Source organism: Fundulus heteroclitus, unplaced genomic scaffold (assembly GCF_011125445.2).
Source record: "Fundulus heteroclitus isolate FHET01 unplaced genomic scaffold, MU-UCD_Fhet_4.1 scaffold_72, whole genome shotgun sequence".
Classification (NCBI taxonomy): domain Eukaryota; kingdom Metazoa; phylum Chordata; class Actinopteri; order Cyprinodontiformes; family Fundulidae; genus Fundulus; species Fundulus heteroclitus.
In genome coordinates this window covers 1,273,158-1,291,720 of record NW_023397165.1, presented here as the reverse complement: position 1 = coordinate 1,291,720, position 18,563 = coordinate 1,273,158, and the positions used below count along the sequence as shown (strand labels likewise).

Below are 18,563 nucleotides of genomic sequence, written 5' to 3'. Positions count from 1 at the left end.
TAAAGGGGAACACAATAAAAACAACCATGCCAAATCATTAAAAAAGGGGAATGCAACAACACATAAAACATTCTAGCTATCAGACAGACTTTTGTATAAAATCAACCTCATTCACTTTGGATATAGCATGTAACCAGTAGAACAACTTTTTAAACTTTGTTTTGCTATTCTGCTGTAAATCTAAACCAACCAAGCACGCACGCTTCTGCGGACTTCACACAGGGCATCTTTTGAGTACACTTATTTGTATTTTTCTTGTCATTTCCTTGTCTTCTGCACTCACACTTTGACTCAAATTCCTCCCACAAAGGTGTTTACTTGTAACCTGTCTGGCTGTATTAAAAGCCTTTTAACTGTAATGGAGAACACTGTATGGATTCCAGGATTATTTGAAACACGTGGCGGAGGTTGTCAAGAGGGCCGGGGCAAACTGGAACGTCCAAATTTCATTGCCAAAGATCTGGATCCGTCATTTCAAACCATTTTGTGAGGAAATAAAAGAGGAAAAAGATCAGGTGGATGATAATAAAGATTTTCCAGTTCCAAAGATGGTACCTGCGGGACTGCTGCTGCTGCACCACCATCCACATTCACTGAAAATGATCACTGGTCAGACAGACTTACAGTAAAATGAGTTGTGCCCATCAGGCATGAACCTGCAGTAGAGCCTGTATCATCATCATCATCATCATCATCATGCTCATCATCATCATCATCCTTCGAGTGAACACCAGAGGGAAGAAGTAAGAAAGAAAATGTAATCGTTCAGCAGTCAGACACAGAAAGGTTGTCCAGGTAAGCTAAAACAGTGATTCTGGACCGCGTACGGTAACACTGTATTAATAGTTCAACAGTTTAGGATGATAGAAGAAGAAGCATGGTCCATTTAGTTATTTCCCTTTGAGCGGGGCTAATCATCTTAAGAAACCAATCAGACAGTAAAATTAAAACAGGAATATAAACAGATTCATACAGGTTAACGTTCTGAGGACAATCGCCTCAGCTTTTGCCATCAACAGAAGCATCCGTCATGACATGTGGGTCATCAGACTGCAGCCAATCAAGCCCAACTGCAAAGCTTCAGGATCTGTCAAAATCTGCCGATACTCACTCCTCCGTCCGTGGAAGTGTTTACTAATCCCTGCTGAGCTGCCTTAATTGTTCAACCTGTTTGCTCTCAGTGACATAAATCCACACGGAGCAGGATTAGGTTTTCTTCTGCAGCTCGCTTTGTAAAACCTTATATTGTGATGAATGGAGAACCCCAACCTTGCTGCCATGTACATTTGACGGTGATGAAAAATGCAGCCCTGGGTAGCACCTTCAAAAATATGAATGTAGAGCGTTTGTTTATATATGTTTCACATAAATACATATTCATGCATATTCGTTTACTGAATAATTTAAACACTGGCTGCACAACAAACAACACTGTTTATCGAACAGTAGCAGCAAACGCAGTCTGCCATAAATAACATTATTTTACCTATTTACCAAACGTAAACGGTATTTCCTTGCTTTGCACTGATGAGCCACAGCATATTAGGATGGAAATAATGAAATAATAGTAATATTAATAAAGCTATAAAGTGTAGAGGTTCATACCTACTGAGTGTTTTCAGATTTTCACACATTACGGCTACATGCATGCTTCAACAGGGTCATTCTAACATACGAATATGCTTTAATCCAAACCATTTCTAAGTAGCTCTGGCTGTATGTTTAACACTGTTGTCCCATTGGAAGGTGAACTTGTGCTCCAGTCTCAAGTGTTTTGAAACATCAAACTGGTTTTCTTCCATGGCTGCTCTGTATTTAGCTCAATTTGTCATTCAAATCAAATCTAACCAGCTTCCTTGTCCCGACTGAAGGAGAGGATGATGACGCCAGGCCGGTGATTTGCAGTGTTAGGCCTTCATCATACTTTGCGTTCTGTGTTACATCTCGATGTAATTCAGCCAGGGGACTTTCTTTCACATGTTTGCCATGATTTCTCAGATAATGTCCCAGTCTGTAAGTTCAGGTGGATGGCCAAGTCTGGTGGTTGGTTTGCATGTGTGCTTGTTGTACATGTGCAACGCTTGGGATCTTGATAAATAACCTAACCCTGGTGGAAACGTCTCCACAAACTCGTTCCCTGACGTGCCAGGTTGCGTTTCTTGGTCTTTATGATGGGGGATTTTATTGAGGTGTAGCAGGTTAAAAGAACCTGAAAACAAATGCATGCCACACTTTTCAGATTTAATCCAACAACAAGAAAACCATGTGTTGTTTTCTTATCATTTCCCACTTAATCACTCCTATGTGTTGGTCTGTGAAATGCGATCCCATTAAAATACATAGAAGGTACTGTAGGAAAACCTTGATCACTGGACCTGGGTCAACAGAAAAAAATAAATAAAAAAATCAGGTTTAACTTTAAAATCCCCAGCCACATACCATCAGTGTTCATGGCATTTTCTCTGACCCTTTAAAAAAAAACCATTTGGTCCTAATTGTGGTAATCCAGCAGCTCAAACTCCCTGACACTTTTACAGTTCCCCTTTCCTAATGCCCTGCAGCTGCAAGCACATGTATTTTCTTGCAAAACAGAGAGCCGATATTGCAACATGGACAGAGAGAGAGATAGAGAGAGAGAGAGAGAGAGCATTTGTCGGAAATGCTGGATGATGTCTGGAAAACAAAACCTAAGGCTGGCACACCTGCAGCTCTCCTTTGCTACCAGTAGGTGGCAGTGTTTACGAAAGAGGAAGCTTCCATGTCAATGTCTGCTGTAAGCTGACACCAGTGGGTCCTCAAATGACCTCTTTGTTGGTTAGAGCAGTTGGCCTCCTGTGGGCTGAGACCTCCCAAAAAAGCAGCAGCGCTTTATCTCAACTTCCCGCCGTCTGGCATGACACAACATGCAGGCAGGTGAATCCAGAGCCGAGGTTCTATTGAAAAAGGGAGGGAAAATTACGCCGTGACTGACTATTATCTAATTATACTGCAGTGGAGAAGCCAGATCTACAGTTAATGCTTGTGTATGTTTACCCTTTAAAGTAGGGGATTCTCTTCCCTACTGCTCTTTTGCTGAGATTTTTTTTTTCCCGTTCTTTCAATCGTTGCATTATTTAGTCATTATTTCGGGGTTCTGTAACTGTGACAGAAGTAAATGCACAAAAAATGCCAACAATTTAGTCATTCTTCCGGTGTCTAAAGCCGTCTAAAGGGGCACAGGAAACCCCCACCTCGGATACAAGATATGAACAATGTAAACTTCATTTAACACGCGTCGCAGAAATGTTTCATGAACTTCACATGGTCCAGCATATAAGTGCCTTTCTGCTCCGCCGTTCAGTCATGCGCACAGCCTGTTAATCAGCAAGGTTGGTGATGTGCTCTTTTCAATATGCGACAAAGTGTCAACATGGAGAAAACAAAGGGCAGCTGGTTTGTGTTTCAGGCAACTTCCTCCTCTCTGTTGCATGCAACATAAGCAGTAAGTGCCCCGGTTTACGTATTACTCTGCCTTTCTAATTGGAAATTTTGATATTACTGTGCCCACTTACTTATGCCACACATTCCGTCTCATTGTATTTTACTGGGTCTTCTGGTTGTAAAAAGTTTTAAAACCCATCAATCCTCTTCCTTCCACTTCACACCTATGCAGTACTTTGTGTTGGCCTATACCATGAAATGCTGGTGAGACACTGACGTTTGTGGTTGCAGGGTGACAACATGTGTTGACTTCATGGGGTGTAAATGCTTTAACAGGACACCATAATCATTTTCCTCACTGTCTGGTGTGTTTTGATAATCAAGCTGTTATGATGCTTGCTTAGTTAAATTTAAAAATTCCCCAATAAAAACAAAAGATCCCAAAATAAACCAACATAAGAGCTCTGGACTCGATTAGTGTCAATACAGTATTTATAATTAGGGCTGTGCATAAAAATTGATACAAGGATTAATATTGATGTTTTTAAAAAACGATTTAATATGAGTATTCTGCCTTTTAATATCAATATACCTCCCAACCCCTAGGGGACATTATTACAGCGTGGCATTACTGTTCACAGCAAGGAAGCGCCTTCGTCCCTAAAATTAGACGTTTGGGCACATCTTTGGTTTCTGTGATACGTTAAATGCATTGAACCAAATGCCCTTTAGTAATAAAATAGTAATAAATATCTATATTGGAGTCAAATCAAATCAAGCTGAGCTATATAAAGAATCGTATTGCATCGTGAGTTATGTATCGAGAATTGTATCGAAGCGGCTCATCCTAGATGAAACTCAGCCCTATTTCTAATAAAATAAAGAAATTGCTCCCACGTTTTGGGATATATTTTCCTGTTTCTTTGACTTCTTTAATCTTGCAAGTGAATTTGGTCACCGTGAACATGTTGGTCTTCAAAGATAACCTCAGAGACAGAACACATTTCAACAGTTAGCAACATAATTATGGCATTCCCTCAGAAGCTTTTAAAGGATTTTGTGAAGGCTAGTGAAATATTTTAAACAACTGTAGATCTTTACACCCACTCATTTAAACATTTATTTTTTAGAAATAGATATGGGGGCCAAAATGTGGCTCACTTTGCCAGTCCCAACTGAACATTTAAATTAAATATACAAAATCGTCAGTGGTAGATTATGCATTTAAAAGAATATATATATTTTTTGAGATTTTTCAAATGAAATCGCCAGGGAATTATGGGCCCTAAATCATCCCAATACAAATATAAATATATAAAATGTTCTTTTTGGGGGCCCCTGTCAGCCAGGGGCCCTTGAAATTGTCCTAACCTTTGCCCCCTATACAACGCCCCTGACCAGGGGTAAGACTCATTTGGTAGCACTTTATTTACTTACTTATGTTAATGATTAACAAACTACTTTATTAAAAAAGTACAAATAACATATGTAGAGAAAATACTCCCAGGATATAAGCGTATACAGCATTTCCTGTGTCCCACCAAAGAAAAGGCAAACAACATATGCTGCTTTAAATATTACCTGTTGTTCCACTGGTGAAACACACAATTGACAGGTCATCAGGTGCTGGTGGCTGTTGAGACAAAAAACAAAACAAACAAACAAAAAAAAAAAAAACGACATCTGTCAGAAATTATGCAACTTATCTGCCATTAGACCCCTAAAACTTGCGTCCTCCTCAGCTGCATCAAAACAATGCTAGAAGTAAGAAATATTTAGTTGCGCCAATTATTGTCTGTGTCCCTTTTTATTTTAATTATACGATCAGAAGCGCATTCAGTCTACATGATTTACACAATTCATTAAAGTACATACAGCATATAGTTGCTATTTAATTTATATTTGTCTCTTATTTTAAAAACAGACAGAAAAAACTGTTGTCGCACGGCCGGTTACTGCTCAATATCATCCCGCCATTGTTCACTCTTCAGCCTGTAAACACAAAGTGCTTGTACAGGTGGTACAGCTGTCAAAACAGACTTATGTAACAACTTTCAATAAGTATTATCTATAGGAGAACGTATAAAGGACAATGTAAATAAATATTTACATTGTAAACAGGCTCATTACTGGACAGATTTTATTTCTTTCTCAGTCGCCAAAAAATCCTTCACATCCAAGAAAACCAACAGTGGTTAAAAGAATCCTGCTTTCATGTGGTATGTTTTGCAGCCCTTGCAAGTTGTTATACTTACGAGAGGTTTTCTGTGGTGCTCTCGGCCCAGAGCCTGTAAATGTAAAATTAGAAACAGTTAGGCATTTGACATGCATAAAGTACGATAGATTTATGCCACAAACAGAGCTTCGGAGTAATTTGGCTCAACAAATTCCTCTGATGGTTATGCATCAGTTTCCTAAGTAAGAGGAAACATACAAAATCTTGGCAAGAGTTTTAAAATTTTCTTTTAGTAGGTGAAATGCAAACAGTTGTAGCAAACATGCAGGCCTCTAGCTTTGTGTACAGGGGCGGTGCAAGCCAATTGGGGGCCCTAAGCGCAACTGGTGCCCCCCACCACCAAGCAAGGAACAATAATACAGTATTTGTCTCTTTATTTTTTAAATAACTTGTCAATATGAATGTTTTGAAAACAGTTGCAATAAGTAAGATGAAGAATAAGAATCCTGAACTATTTTTATTTCAACAATACTGCATAAATGTCCACACAAGACAACTGTGTTTTACCTGCCATGGGGGAATATTAATAACAGATTTTAAGTGGGATTAAAACGAGGACGCAAATAAAGTACAATGAATGAAATACAACAATGGGGAGAATGATTCAGAACTAGGACTCATTCTATAAAGTGCTCTTAGAATAAGAACTATCTTTATGCTGGTTTCACATTTTGCATTTGTTTGACACAAGCTTTTAAAAACATCAAAAATGTCTGACTTTACAGAGGAAACCGACCCATTTAAAGGTTTTGCTTTCCTGAGGAAGATTCATCAGGATGAGCTCATCAAAAACAAATCAACAGACTTTAACACCACTGAGTAAATCATTTTTGAAGTAGGACGGATGTAACAAACTGAACATGGGATATTTTCTTATATCTTTGTTGCTTTTGCATTCTTCGTTTTTCATGATTTCCATTTGTTCAATGAAGTTCAGTGTTGCTTCAGGATGTGAAATTATGTTTGGCTACGTTCATAACAGTTAAAAAAAAAACTCCAAAGGTTCTTTCTTGTGGACAGGAGGCGGAACAGAGCGGAACTGCTCGACATTTTGAGAAACGGCTGAAACAAAAATCGAAATAGCGTTCAAGCTACAGCACAGACGAGGTCCAAAACGTATAGAAGCATGTTCATAAATTGCACATAAAAAATAAAAAGGAAATTGAGTTAACGCGGTTTTATGCACCAACTTGGACAGCCCTAGTTGCAAGGTCTTTTCAGCGTTACCAAGCCTCCATGACTCTGTTAAAGTATCACCTTTGTTCACTAAACATTTACCGGCTGGGTTTACGGAGGGGCACCACAGGAGAGACTGGAGAGCGATCCATCGTTTGCTTGAACAAATATTTTTGTCTTATTATTACTTATATCTAATAACATGCTGTACATATTTTTTATCTTAAACAGGTCCCTATTATGATAATTATGATTATGATGATTCTCAATTAACCTAAATGTTTAGGACTGAGCATGTAAAACTTTTTGTCCAGCATTTTTTATTTACTTTTTTACTTTATTCTGTGGCACTGGTGGCCTCTATTTGACAGCAGGCTGACAGGAATTGGGGTTGAGTGAAAAGATGAAGCAAATACGCACAGGAAGGCTACACCGAGGGCCGAGGCCTCCGAACACGTTTCATGTGCTCTAAACTCTGCACCGCAAACGCAACCGCACCCTTTTGTCAAAAATAATGTAAATGTACCGACTACATCCAGTCGGACCTGTCTATTGTAGCTGAACTACTGGATTGTTTTAACGCTTGAATGAACAGAGCCACCTGCACATATCCAACCATAGCAACGCACCTATTTACTTTGGCCGGTTTTGTAAACGTAAAAAGGCCTGCATTCATCGGATTCTGTAATGCAAGGGATGGATCTGATAAGCGCCTTAAACCATACGCTCATCCTGTTTATTCATGTCTAACAGGCTGAAATCTTTATCATCTGATTGTTATGACTGTCTGTCTTGGCATGTTCCTTTATCTCGCGTGCTTAAAAGACTTTTTGACTGTAACTAGACTATGAAAAGGTATGATCTAGCTGCAGGCAATATTGCAGGAAGGCATCCAAATGCTGTGTTTACGCGGCCCACAATGACCCACTCAAAACATCAGAGTATCGGGATATTATCTGACGCTTTGCAGGTTACAAACGCTACCCCCTGTTAAAAATGGCCCAATTTGGTGAAATTTTGTCTGTACCCTTAAAAAAAACATGGCCCTCTTCCAACAGAGACACAATCCTTTGTTTCGCCGGCACATCACTTCTACATTAGGCCACTCTTAACTGATGTGAAACAGCTAAGTATAAATAAACTGACTCGGACGGAAACTAAATTAAATGAGATGTCTCAATGAGGAACATAAACAAGACATTAGCCTGGGGTGATCTGAAAAGAGTGCTTGGTTAAAAATGGGAGGAAATCAGCCTTTGTTGCCAGACAACAATGTTCATATCAAAAATAAACAACTTTTTCCACATGGAGAAATACACTGTGTGCACAATTATTAGGCAGGTCTTATTTTTTTAGGATTATTTCTATCAAGAAAGCTCTTGTTTAATCCAAAATGTTAATAAACCTCAAACAGGAGTGTTTAAGAAAGTAAGTGATTTTTTTTTTTGGCTTCTTTAGGAGAGTATCTATATGTCCACAATTATTGGGCAAATATTATTGTGCAGATTTACTACACGACTAAATGAAAAACACACATTTTCCCATCTCACTTTTTTATTTTCATTTGTTTCAGTGAGAATTATAAGCAACACAAAACTTTCCATAGACATTTGACATCTACACCCAAATAAAGAAGAAAAAAAGTGGCCACCTTCTACACTGCAAAAACGGATCTAAAAATAAGTAAAATGTTCTTAAAGTTAGTGTATTTATCCTTGATTTGAGCAGGTAAATAAGATTATCTGCCAATGGAATGAGTATTTTGACCCCTAAAATAAGATAATTAGACATCCTGCACTTGAAATAAAATGATGGAGATGAATTGTTCCTATTTCTAAGTGCAAAAATCTTATTCCATTGACAAATCATCTTATTTACCTGCTCAAATCAAGGACAAATACACTAATTTTAAGAACATTTTACTTATTTCTAGTTCTGTTTTTGCAGTGTAGCCACCCTTCTTTTTAATAACAGAGATAAAGCCTCCGTTCATGGAGTGTGTCTGTTGATCTGTTTACCATCAACTTTTAATGACGTGTCAACCACAGCCTCTCAGACAGTATTCAAAGAGGTGGACTGTTTTCCTGCATCCTGTTTAAGAACCGCCCACACATTCTCAGTTGGGTTCTGGTCAGGTGAGGAAGTGGACCATGTAATAGGTTTTTCATCTTTAATGCCTTTACTGGCAACAGGAGTACTTGGATGCATGTAATGAAGCACTTTCCTGCATAAAAAAGTCATTGTCCTTTTGAAAGATGCAGACGTATTCCTGTGCCACTGCTTGAAAAAACTGTCTCCTAAAAACTGGCAGTACGTTTGGGAGTTGATTTTGCGTCCATCTTGAACCCCGCCTCTACCTTCCTGGTGTCTGAGTCAAAGTGGAACTCTGCGTCCGTTACAGATCCATCCACGGGTCCGTCCATCTGGTCCGTCAAGAGTCACTCTCATGTCATCAGTCCATGAAACCTTTGAAAAATCTGTCTTCAGATATCTCGCGGCCCAGTCTACAGGGTTCAGCTTATGTGTGTTAATCAGTGGTGGTCAGGTTTCAGCCTTGCTTATCTCGGACAAGCTTCGCTCTCGATTCTTCTGGAATCCTCGGCAGTGAATTAGCGTCTTTGCAACCCTGTGGACTATTTGGAACAAAACAGTTGATGGTTCTGTGATCACGCCCCAATGTCTTATCATTTTTAAAGGCGCTGCATCCCTCTGTGAGACTTTAGGTAATTTTAGACTTTTCAGAGTCAGTTAAATTTGTTTTGTTTTTGTCCCATTTTGCCCATAGAAAAAGAAGCTACCTAATAATTATGCACACCTTGATATCAGTCATTGACCTCCTGAGGCCACACCCTCCCTTATTACACAGAAACATCACCTGCTATTCTTAAATCCATTAAGCATTCAAGTTTATCCAGCTTGTAGTTAGAAAACATGGCTAAAAATGATGAAATGGTAAAAAAAAACATGTAAATAAAAATTGTGCACACAGGGCATATTTAATAGAAATGTGCTAAAGTGTGTAAAAATACACTTTACTGAATCAATAAATTAAAACTTCTCCCATTTTGGAGAATAGGTAACACTTTATTTGAAGGGGTGTACATAGGACTGACATTACACTGTCATAAACATGACACAACACCTGTTATGAATATAAATGACTCTTTATGAGTGTTTAGGACTGTTGTCATTCATTGTCACTCGGTAAATTATGACACTATTAAAGCAAAGTTGACATTGTTTAAAATTTGTTATGACAAGCTCTTAAGTTAACAAAACCCCAAATCAAGCCCTTAATTTAACCTAATCTAAAATCAAGCCTTTAATTTAACCTAATCCCAAACCAAGCCCTTAATTTAACCTAATCCCAAATCAAGCGCTTAATTTAACCTAATCCCAAATTAAGCCCTAAACCTAACCTTGTCTCTGTTAATGTCAAGTTGTCATAACAAAGACATTTTAAACAATGTCAACTTTGCTTTAATAGTGTCATAATTTACCTAATGACAATTAATGACAACAGTCCTAAACATTCATAAAGAGTCATTTATGTTCATAACAGCTGTTATGTCATGTTTATGACAGTGTAATATCAGTCTTATGTACACCCCTTCAAATAAAGTGTAACTGGAGAATATTTTTGTTTTGTGGGATAGCTTTTGGGTTGGATCTGGGTTGGTTAGGCTCTTTACCGAAAAGCCATGTTGTACCAACACTTGCATAATAGAGTTTTTTTGTTGTTGTATTTTTAGTTAAAGGGATAGTTCAGAACTTTTGAGGTGAGGTTCTGTTAAAAAAAAAAGCAAAAAGTCAATAGTTGTAGTAGTACATGTAGTACAATAGACAACTCCTACGCACACGTTTGAGTCCACAAGTTTAAACCTCTGTCACATTTGCATTATGTGGTTATTTAAAGAAAAGTCCTTCATTTTTTACATAGAAAGATCATCGTTGGCGCATCGTCTCCTGCAATTTCCCAGATAAACAATGACAGTTCCTTTGATAATAACTATTGTATTCAAACGTGACTATTATTTAGAAATTCTTTAAAATTTGCTCCTAAAAACTGCTATGACCTTTGAGAAGGAAGTTGTTTTAGGATGGTAAAAGTGTGCTCTAGTTTTGACCCGCCTTACAATAGCTGTCAGACTCCAGGACGAGCTTATCTGAATTCATACTAAACCAAGGCGTTGGGAACGTTATTTACAATTGGGTACAAGGACGATGCATGCAGATTTTTTTATTTTCTTATTGATTAAAGATAAGTTCATTAAATAACCACAAACGTATTAGTTTTAGTTATAGCTAATGGTTCCCTGATTTTTCCTTGTTGACCGGACTTCCCCTTTGAAGACTTTATTAGCCATGTTTAGATGATTTATGCCATCGAGTCAATATCAGGAGGAGAACTGTTGTCTGGGGATAAATGATTTCGGCTGGGAAATTTCCATCGCTGCATCATGGGGTTTGTAGTTTTGCCACAGAATAAAAACACCCAAACTCTTCAGCCAGAAAATATAAACCAAGGAAAAAAACTAAAGCTACTAGCATACCTAGAACCAGAACTAAACAAGGAGAAGCAGCATTTAGTTCCTATGCTCCACTTATCTGGAACAAACTTCCAGAAAATTGTAAAGGTGCGGAAAGCCTGAGTTCCTTTAAATCAAGATTAAAAACACATTTGTTTAGGATTGCCTTCAACTGTTCTAGTTAACTGAATCACCACTTTTTTGTTCTATTTTCTATCTACATTTTATTCCTACTTGCTTTTATTCTGTTTTATTTTGCTATATTTTAATCATGTAAAGCACCTTGCATTGTCCTTGTACTGAATTGTGCTATATAAATAAATTTGCCTTCGCCTTTTGCCTTTGCCTAGCACATTTTTAAAAGGAATGAATAAATAAAAAAGTTGCTGATCGAAGAAGCCTAAATGAATCATTATTTAAGATGAAGCTAAATCTATTTTTAAACCTAGTGTGGAGAGTTTCAGCACATTTAAGAGTCTTTATGGGCAAACATTTAGGTGATATACTTTCAAGATTTTGCAGAAACCCTGAGATAAAATATTGCTTATGATGTCTTAATAGAACCACACTTAATCGGAAGTAGTGAATAACAAAGATAAGTTTTCATAGACTTGCTTAAATGTCTTTTATAAGTTAACTTAACTCTAGATTGATTTTATTTCTACTGAATGTGGTTCTGATCTCAGTTTGGGCCAGTTCAAAATAAAGCTAAAATGGAAAAGATTGGTGAGTGACAGTAATCGTGGTGTATCATTAAAACAGCAGAGAATGTAACATTTGTTTTTAGAAGAGGGGTAAATCAAACAACTCTGATCCTTTTTCAGCCGTTAAGAAACGCCCATCTCACGGTAAGCACCTAAAAATGTTGTAGGCCTCTGACGCCCATCGTAGATCCTTTCGAGCTATTTTAGAGATACTTCCTGCATCTCGTACCTCAACTTCCTGAAGGGGCTGCACATGGACACCGCAGCCCTTGCCACGCTCCTCCAGCTCAGAGCCAAAGGCGTCCATCAGGATGATTCTTTGCAGCTTGGGTGTCTCCTTCTGCTCCACGTTGGCCAAAAGAACCTGAGCCTTTTCCACTTTGTCACAGATTACCGTGGAGATGTCGGCTGCAGAGAAACAAGCACACAAGTGCAAACAAACCCTTGTGTGAATCTGAACGAAATAGGAAACAGAAAAAGGAGCAGAATACACCCAGAGCTTCAGCATTGTAGTTTTAACAGATCACGCCTTACGTCACTACAAATCTTTTTTTATATATATTTACGCAAACAATTGACAGTCTCATTGCTTCTACCTTTTTACAATGTTAAGAGTAATGAGTTGGGCCAATTCTAATTCAAACACTTGAAATTAAGTCAGGACAACAATGGACAAATGATTTGCAAGGTGCCCTCAGTTCCCCTTTGAGGTACGCCTGGATTCAGGACCTATTAGAGGTATCAAGGGTTTTGTTTAAAACAGATTCAAAACCATCAAGAATTTCCTTCATACTGTTCCTGCACTTTAAAGTCCTTTTTAATTAGCTACCTACGAAATTGATGGGGGGCAGGGGATTTGCACCAGATGTAGGGAGCAGGGAGTAACAAAGCGCTGCCCTTCCCTCGGCTGTTGTGCACTGCTGATCAGCTGACTAAAAGAAGATTGGGACACTTTTCTCTTAAAATATAAACAAATTCTGTTGTCTGGACCACTTCTCCGGTGCTCTTATGTAACTGCGGTGAAAAGCGTGTTAACATGCGGACCGACACTGAATTTACAAGGTGTTTATTTCGTCTGTTGTGCTTTGTTGATCCGTTAGCACAGAGCTGCATGATATGTAGGATGTTGCAATCATTATTCTAATAACACTGTTTGCAATTTTCGCTATTGCACAGGACTGTTTTATGCAATATTAGTTCAGATATTATATTTCAAGGGTCAGACAATAACCCTACGAATATCGAAAATATTTTGGCAGTTGTATGCACTTTGCGTCTTCACCTAAGGTATATCTTAGCGGCTGAGATTTTAAAACCGACAGAACTGTGTGGATATTATTTAATGGTAAAAAAAAAAAAGATTTTGGATATCCTTTCTTTACTTTAAAGGTGTCAGGCTTACAAACAATTCATAAAAGCAGCAGTGATATGATTTCCTGGTCTGGGGCATTGTTGAGTCATTGTTTGGTCTGTTTTCATTGAGCATGATGTCAACGTAAAGGAACTTAGGCCACTGTCTGCTGTAGAGCTTTAAGGTAGACAAGATCTGGTCTTTACCAGCTTCCAAACTGATTTAAATCTAACCTGAAGATTTAAAAAAACATCTAATGTATTACACAGTTTCATTACTTATCAAACAACAAAGAAGTCAACGTAGAAGGTTGTAAAAAACAATGACCCTTATATACAAACATAGCCCTATGTAGCATAAGCATAAGTAGATTTTGTGTCGGGAAAACAGTGGAATTTTTTAAAGGTTTTGTAAATAAGTTTGATCACAGAAGATTTGTTTCAGGTCAGATAAACTGGTTATTTGTTTTTTTTTTTTGTAATTTGATGATTATCAGCTTAGGTGCAATGGTTTGCCAAGGTATGTAAATCTTATCAAAATTAGATCAAGGGGCCTTTTTGGGTGCTAATCCTGATTGGTTTGAGTTGCTGTCTCAGAACGAACCCATATTGTATCTCTCCATGTTAGTCATTCAACAGCTAATGGGAAAAAAAAAGTACATTTTGTACAAATCAAACCTAATGCTCACTAGGTTTAGCATAACAGCTGGGGCCTTCACATGGCTGAAAACGTGTGTTCTTACCAGTGTTGATGATGAACCGTATGGCGTCTGCGCCAAGCGTGTCGTAGAGGGGAACCACCACCATGGAGTAGGTGTAACAAGCCAACTCGGAGATGATCCACTGAAACCATAGCGAGGCATAATTCAGACATAAAGTCAAACTCCTGACAGAACGAATCAGAGACATGGATGGAGATGCATCAGAGAGAGAGAGAGAGAGAAGATTAAAGAGAAGCAGTCACCTCAGGTCTGTTCTGTGCAAACACTCCGATGAACTGGTTGGGGTTGGGTTGGCAGCCCTGGTGCAGAAGGCCTGAACCCAGATGCTCTGCCCGGGCGGTAACCTGTAAGATGAGGAGATGACGTCTTGTTAGAAAAAGGTAATCCACAAAAAAGAAAGAACATATTAATAAACAGCATCAAAATTCCACAATATTAATGGCTATTTTGAGCACATGGTAGTAGTCAGGGATGTGTAATATGGTAAAGTTGCTAAAAGTAATTTTGGTACCACTAATTCACTTATTTTCATAATCAAAGAAACCTATTGGGAAGTCCCAGACTGCCCTATAAGTAACCGTGATTGTGAAACACGGGAGGAAAAAAAAAAGGCCTATGTTGCTCTCACAGCAAACTTAGATCACACGTGTCACGTTTCAACATAATCCTGAAATCTGTTTTCCATCTTGGATTAATTGCTCATTGATTCCATTAGAGAACTGCTTTCTTTCCAACTGTGAGCGCAGGCAGGTCCGGATTTGCCTTGCTGCTCTAGGAATTTTTAGGGAAAGGAAATATACGTCCACCCACCCAACTCTTGTGAAACATGAAGATAAACGGTGGGGGCGGCGGGATTCTCCCATCGCTCACTGCAGATTTATTTATTTCTTTGCTTAATTCCATTTCCCCTCCAGTCATTATTCCGTCCACTTATATAACAAGAGATATTGTCCTGAAACTTTTCTATGGGATGTTGACAGTTTTCAGTAATCTTATGATACACTAAATAAGTAATATCCACAGTTTTATGGAATTTAGGATACTTACAGGAGTTGTATTTAAAAGATTAAAAACATTAAAATAAAGAAAAGCCCTATTTCTAGCAGAACCAACAATTAAATTGGAGGAAGAATTGAGGATCCTTACGTGAACCTGCTTTAGTATGTAATCCACAGTTTACAAAGGCTGAAACAGGAAACCCCCCCCCCACAAATCTACAGACTCTTCAAACCAAACTAAAACTTTGGGATAAACTGTGAAATTACTATTTTTTCCATTCACCCTTCCAAAAGCACTTGTTGATTCCTATTAAAGAATGTAGTAAAATACATAGGTTATGTGGGCCTCCCTATAAAACATACAAATCCTGTTTAATAATAACAGTAAACTCAGGCCACGAAAGCTGGATGTTTTCTTTTCTATTTTTCGCTGATATTCATAGGAAATGCTGCTTTTATTTTATGTAATTAGACTTGATCTTTAAGGATAAAATTAGATATAGCGCCCTCAACAATTATTGACAGCCCTGATAAAAAACACTCAAAAAGTTATTTGTTCTTTTATTACTGTGGCATAATTAAAATATCTGTAGAGAAAATACAACCTTTAATATGTGTAAATCTGTTCAGCGAGGGAGAAAATGTTCCACGTTAAGAAAAAAGTGCCAAAATCCCTGATGTGAAAATATGATGTGAAACTGAGACCCAGCTCTTCAAAATAGGAAAGACAGGACAACAAGCCATTCAGGTAAGTTACATGTCAGGAAATGGCCACGAGAAAAAAGTTGCTTACCTAAAAATATTCTGAAAGGTTTAATTGTTGCTCTAAATCTGCTGTGGTGATAAATACTGAATTTATTTGAAGTCTTTTCAAACATCTTGACCAGGGCTGCCAATAAATGGGGAGGCAGGCCCGTGTTATCAGACGCTTTGATTTGCATATTTCACTACAAAACATGGAGGGGAAAATATGTGCTGGCAGATTCTGCTTCCTCAGACTGAAACCAGACAGCTGCAGATGTAACACATATTTTTTTTTGTTGTTTTTACTGAACTGCAATATTTTATGTAGGTGAAGTCTGCAGCAGCTGAAACAAAGCCAAGAACCGAAACGTTGCCTGAACACGCCTCTCACCACAAGCATCACCGACATGACTGACAGAATTCACAGCAACAGTCGTGGTGCAAAATCAGTGAAAGCAAATACAGCTCCGACAATGCATGTGTCACTGGCAGCTGACTCGGAGTAGTCGCACCTAAAACATGCTGCATTTATTGTGTTTGGGCCAAAGTAAGCGTCTCTGTGACCATACCAGGAGGAGGTTGAGTCCACTGACTGAGTTCAATTGTTTCAATTGAGTGGGGTGCGACTTCCACAACTACTGAAATAAATCTAAATCACTGCCTTGCCAAGTTGTAACCCTTCGATTAGTACTGAAATCTTTTCAATAATGTAATACCTTCCTTAAAAGTAAGCTAAATAAAAAAATAATAATCAGGAAATGTTTGTTTCATGGGTCCAAGCTGGACAGAGTTAAAAGAGACTTTCTGCTATATTTCAAATTGTTGTATTGGTTTTAGTTTATCATTCCACATATTTGTTCTGGTGGAATGATTTACTGATTGAGGGAAATAAAGGAAATTATGGAGGGATTGAAGGAAGGATGAAAGGATAGTGGAAAGAAAAGAAAAAGATTGAGGCTAAAAAGAAAGAATCTCAAGAAAGGATTAAAGGAAGGAAGGAAAAATTAAAGTGAGACAGGACTAAAATTCGTCTTCTTTGTGTTTTGGCTTTTTCCTTTTCAGGGGTCGGTATAGCAAATCCTCCATCTGCATTTAACCCTATCTTCTCCACCTTTTTCTCTCTTCTCTCACACCAACTACCTTCGTGTCGTCGGCAACTACGTCATGTCCGTTTGCTAACAGCTAGCGTTTAGCTCAGGCTAATAACGAAGCAGGATTATGTGGAGATATTCAGCAGGGGTCAGTCAGAACTAATATTTTGGCCGGTAAAAAACATGCTTAGCCGGTTGATTCTTACATCTACCGGCCAATTTGGCCGGTCAGGAAGTTCATTTTGGACACTGCCCTTGCTACGGTTAACCTTCATTTCTCTCCTTTCCAGGGCAAACCTCTATCACACCTGCAGCACACCTCACCGCTGTCTTACAGTTCTCATGCCTATCCTGAACCACTCTGACATACTTCTCTCCTATTCCAGACCTCCGCATACAGTACCACAGCTGCTCTCTCGGCACAGTGCCATTGCTTCCTCTGGAGCTACAGAAACACAATGCAGCGCGCTCTGACCTTCTCTGTACTTCTCCATCCACATCCTCAAAGCAAATCCTGCATCTGTAGAACCTTGTCTTGGCATGAAACCGCGCATCTGATCACAGATGCTCACCTCTGACCTCGGTCGAGCTTCCACCACTCTTTCCCATAACTTAATTTAATGACTGATCAACTTTATTCCTCTGCAGCTGCCACAACTCTGCGCATCTCCCTTGTTTTTGAAAATTGATACCAGCACACCTCTGAAATGAGCAGAGACCAGTTTAAAAGACGGAAGGAAGGAAAGGACAGGTGCTGAAAGAAAGGAGGACCAAATTAAGACATAAAAGACTGAATTAACGGAGAAAGGGAGGTTAAAAGAAGTCTTTACGTAAAGTATTTAATGAATGAGCAATAAAGGAAGGAATAATTAAAGAATTGAGAGAAGGATGGAAAGAGTAAGGGAAGGAGAGAAATATTCAAGGGGTGAGGTAAGGATTACAGAAGGGTCAGGAGGAAAGGAGGCTTGAATGAAGGATGGTTGGAAGGAAGGAAAAGGGGATTGAAGGAAGGAGAGAAGTAAGGGTGAAGGAGGGATTGAATTAAGGCAAAATAATTGAAGACAAAAATTAATAAAGGACAGAATGAAAAATGGAAAGAGGGAAGGATTGAATTAAGAAAGAATTAAAGAAAAGAATGAATGAATGACTGAATAGAGGGTTGAAGGAAGGATTTAATTAAGGATAAAGAATTGAAGACAATAATTATTAAAGGGCTGAATCAAACAAGGAAAGAAGGAAGGATTGAATAAATGAAGAATGGTTAAAGAAAGGAATCAATGATGGAATAAAAGGTTGTAAAAAGCAAGGACTGAAGGAATAGGGTAAGGAAAGGAAAGGATCAGAGGAGGAATTGCATTTGATTTTCCATCCTGAAGCACTTTTGTTTGGACCTTTACAATCGTTCTTTGAGGTCCTTTAGGAGTCATGAGCCTTTGTTTCTACATTTGGGACTCAGCCAAAGAAGAATAGCAGACTTATGAAACACGTATTCTCTTCCTGTAACAACTGTCCACTGTAGGACCCTAACCTCTTTGTAGGACATCCATTTGTAGGGCTGGTTTGGGAGTCGAGAGCCCAGACAAGGTCCATCAC

General features: G+C 38.5%; 1 protein-coding gene across 2 annotated transcripts in view; it reads right to left on the bottom strand.

The window, feature by feature from the left end:
• Positions 1 to 18,563, bottom strand: part of acsl6 (acyl-CoA synthetase long chain family member 6) — a 54,487-nt gene that overhangs the window by 17,535 nt on the left and 18,389 nt on the right. For both annotated transcript variants that reach the window (XM_012879434.3, XM_036134022.1), the window contains exons 4-9: positions 18,499 to 18,563; positions 14,380 to 14,481; positions 14,159 to 14,258; positions 12,295 to 12,473; positions 5,676 to 5,708; positions 5,002 to 5,053 (exon numbers count right to left, since the gene is read on the bottom strand). In XM_012879434.3, coding sequence (XP_012734888.1) covers positions 5,002 to 5,053; positions 5,676 to 5,708; positions 12,295 to 12,473; positions 14,159 to 14,258; positions 14,380 to 14,481; positions 18,499 to 18,563 — 531 coding nt within the window. The remainder of the gene's footprint in view (positions 1 to 5,001; positions 5,054 to 5,675; positions 5,709 to 12,294; positions 12,474 to 14,158; positions 14,259 to 14,379; positions 14,482 to 18,498) is intronic.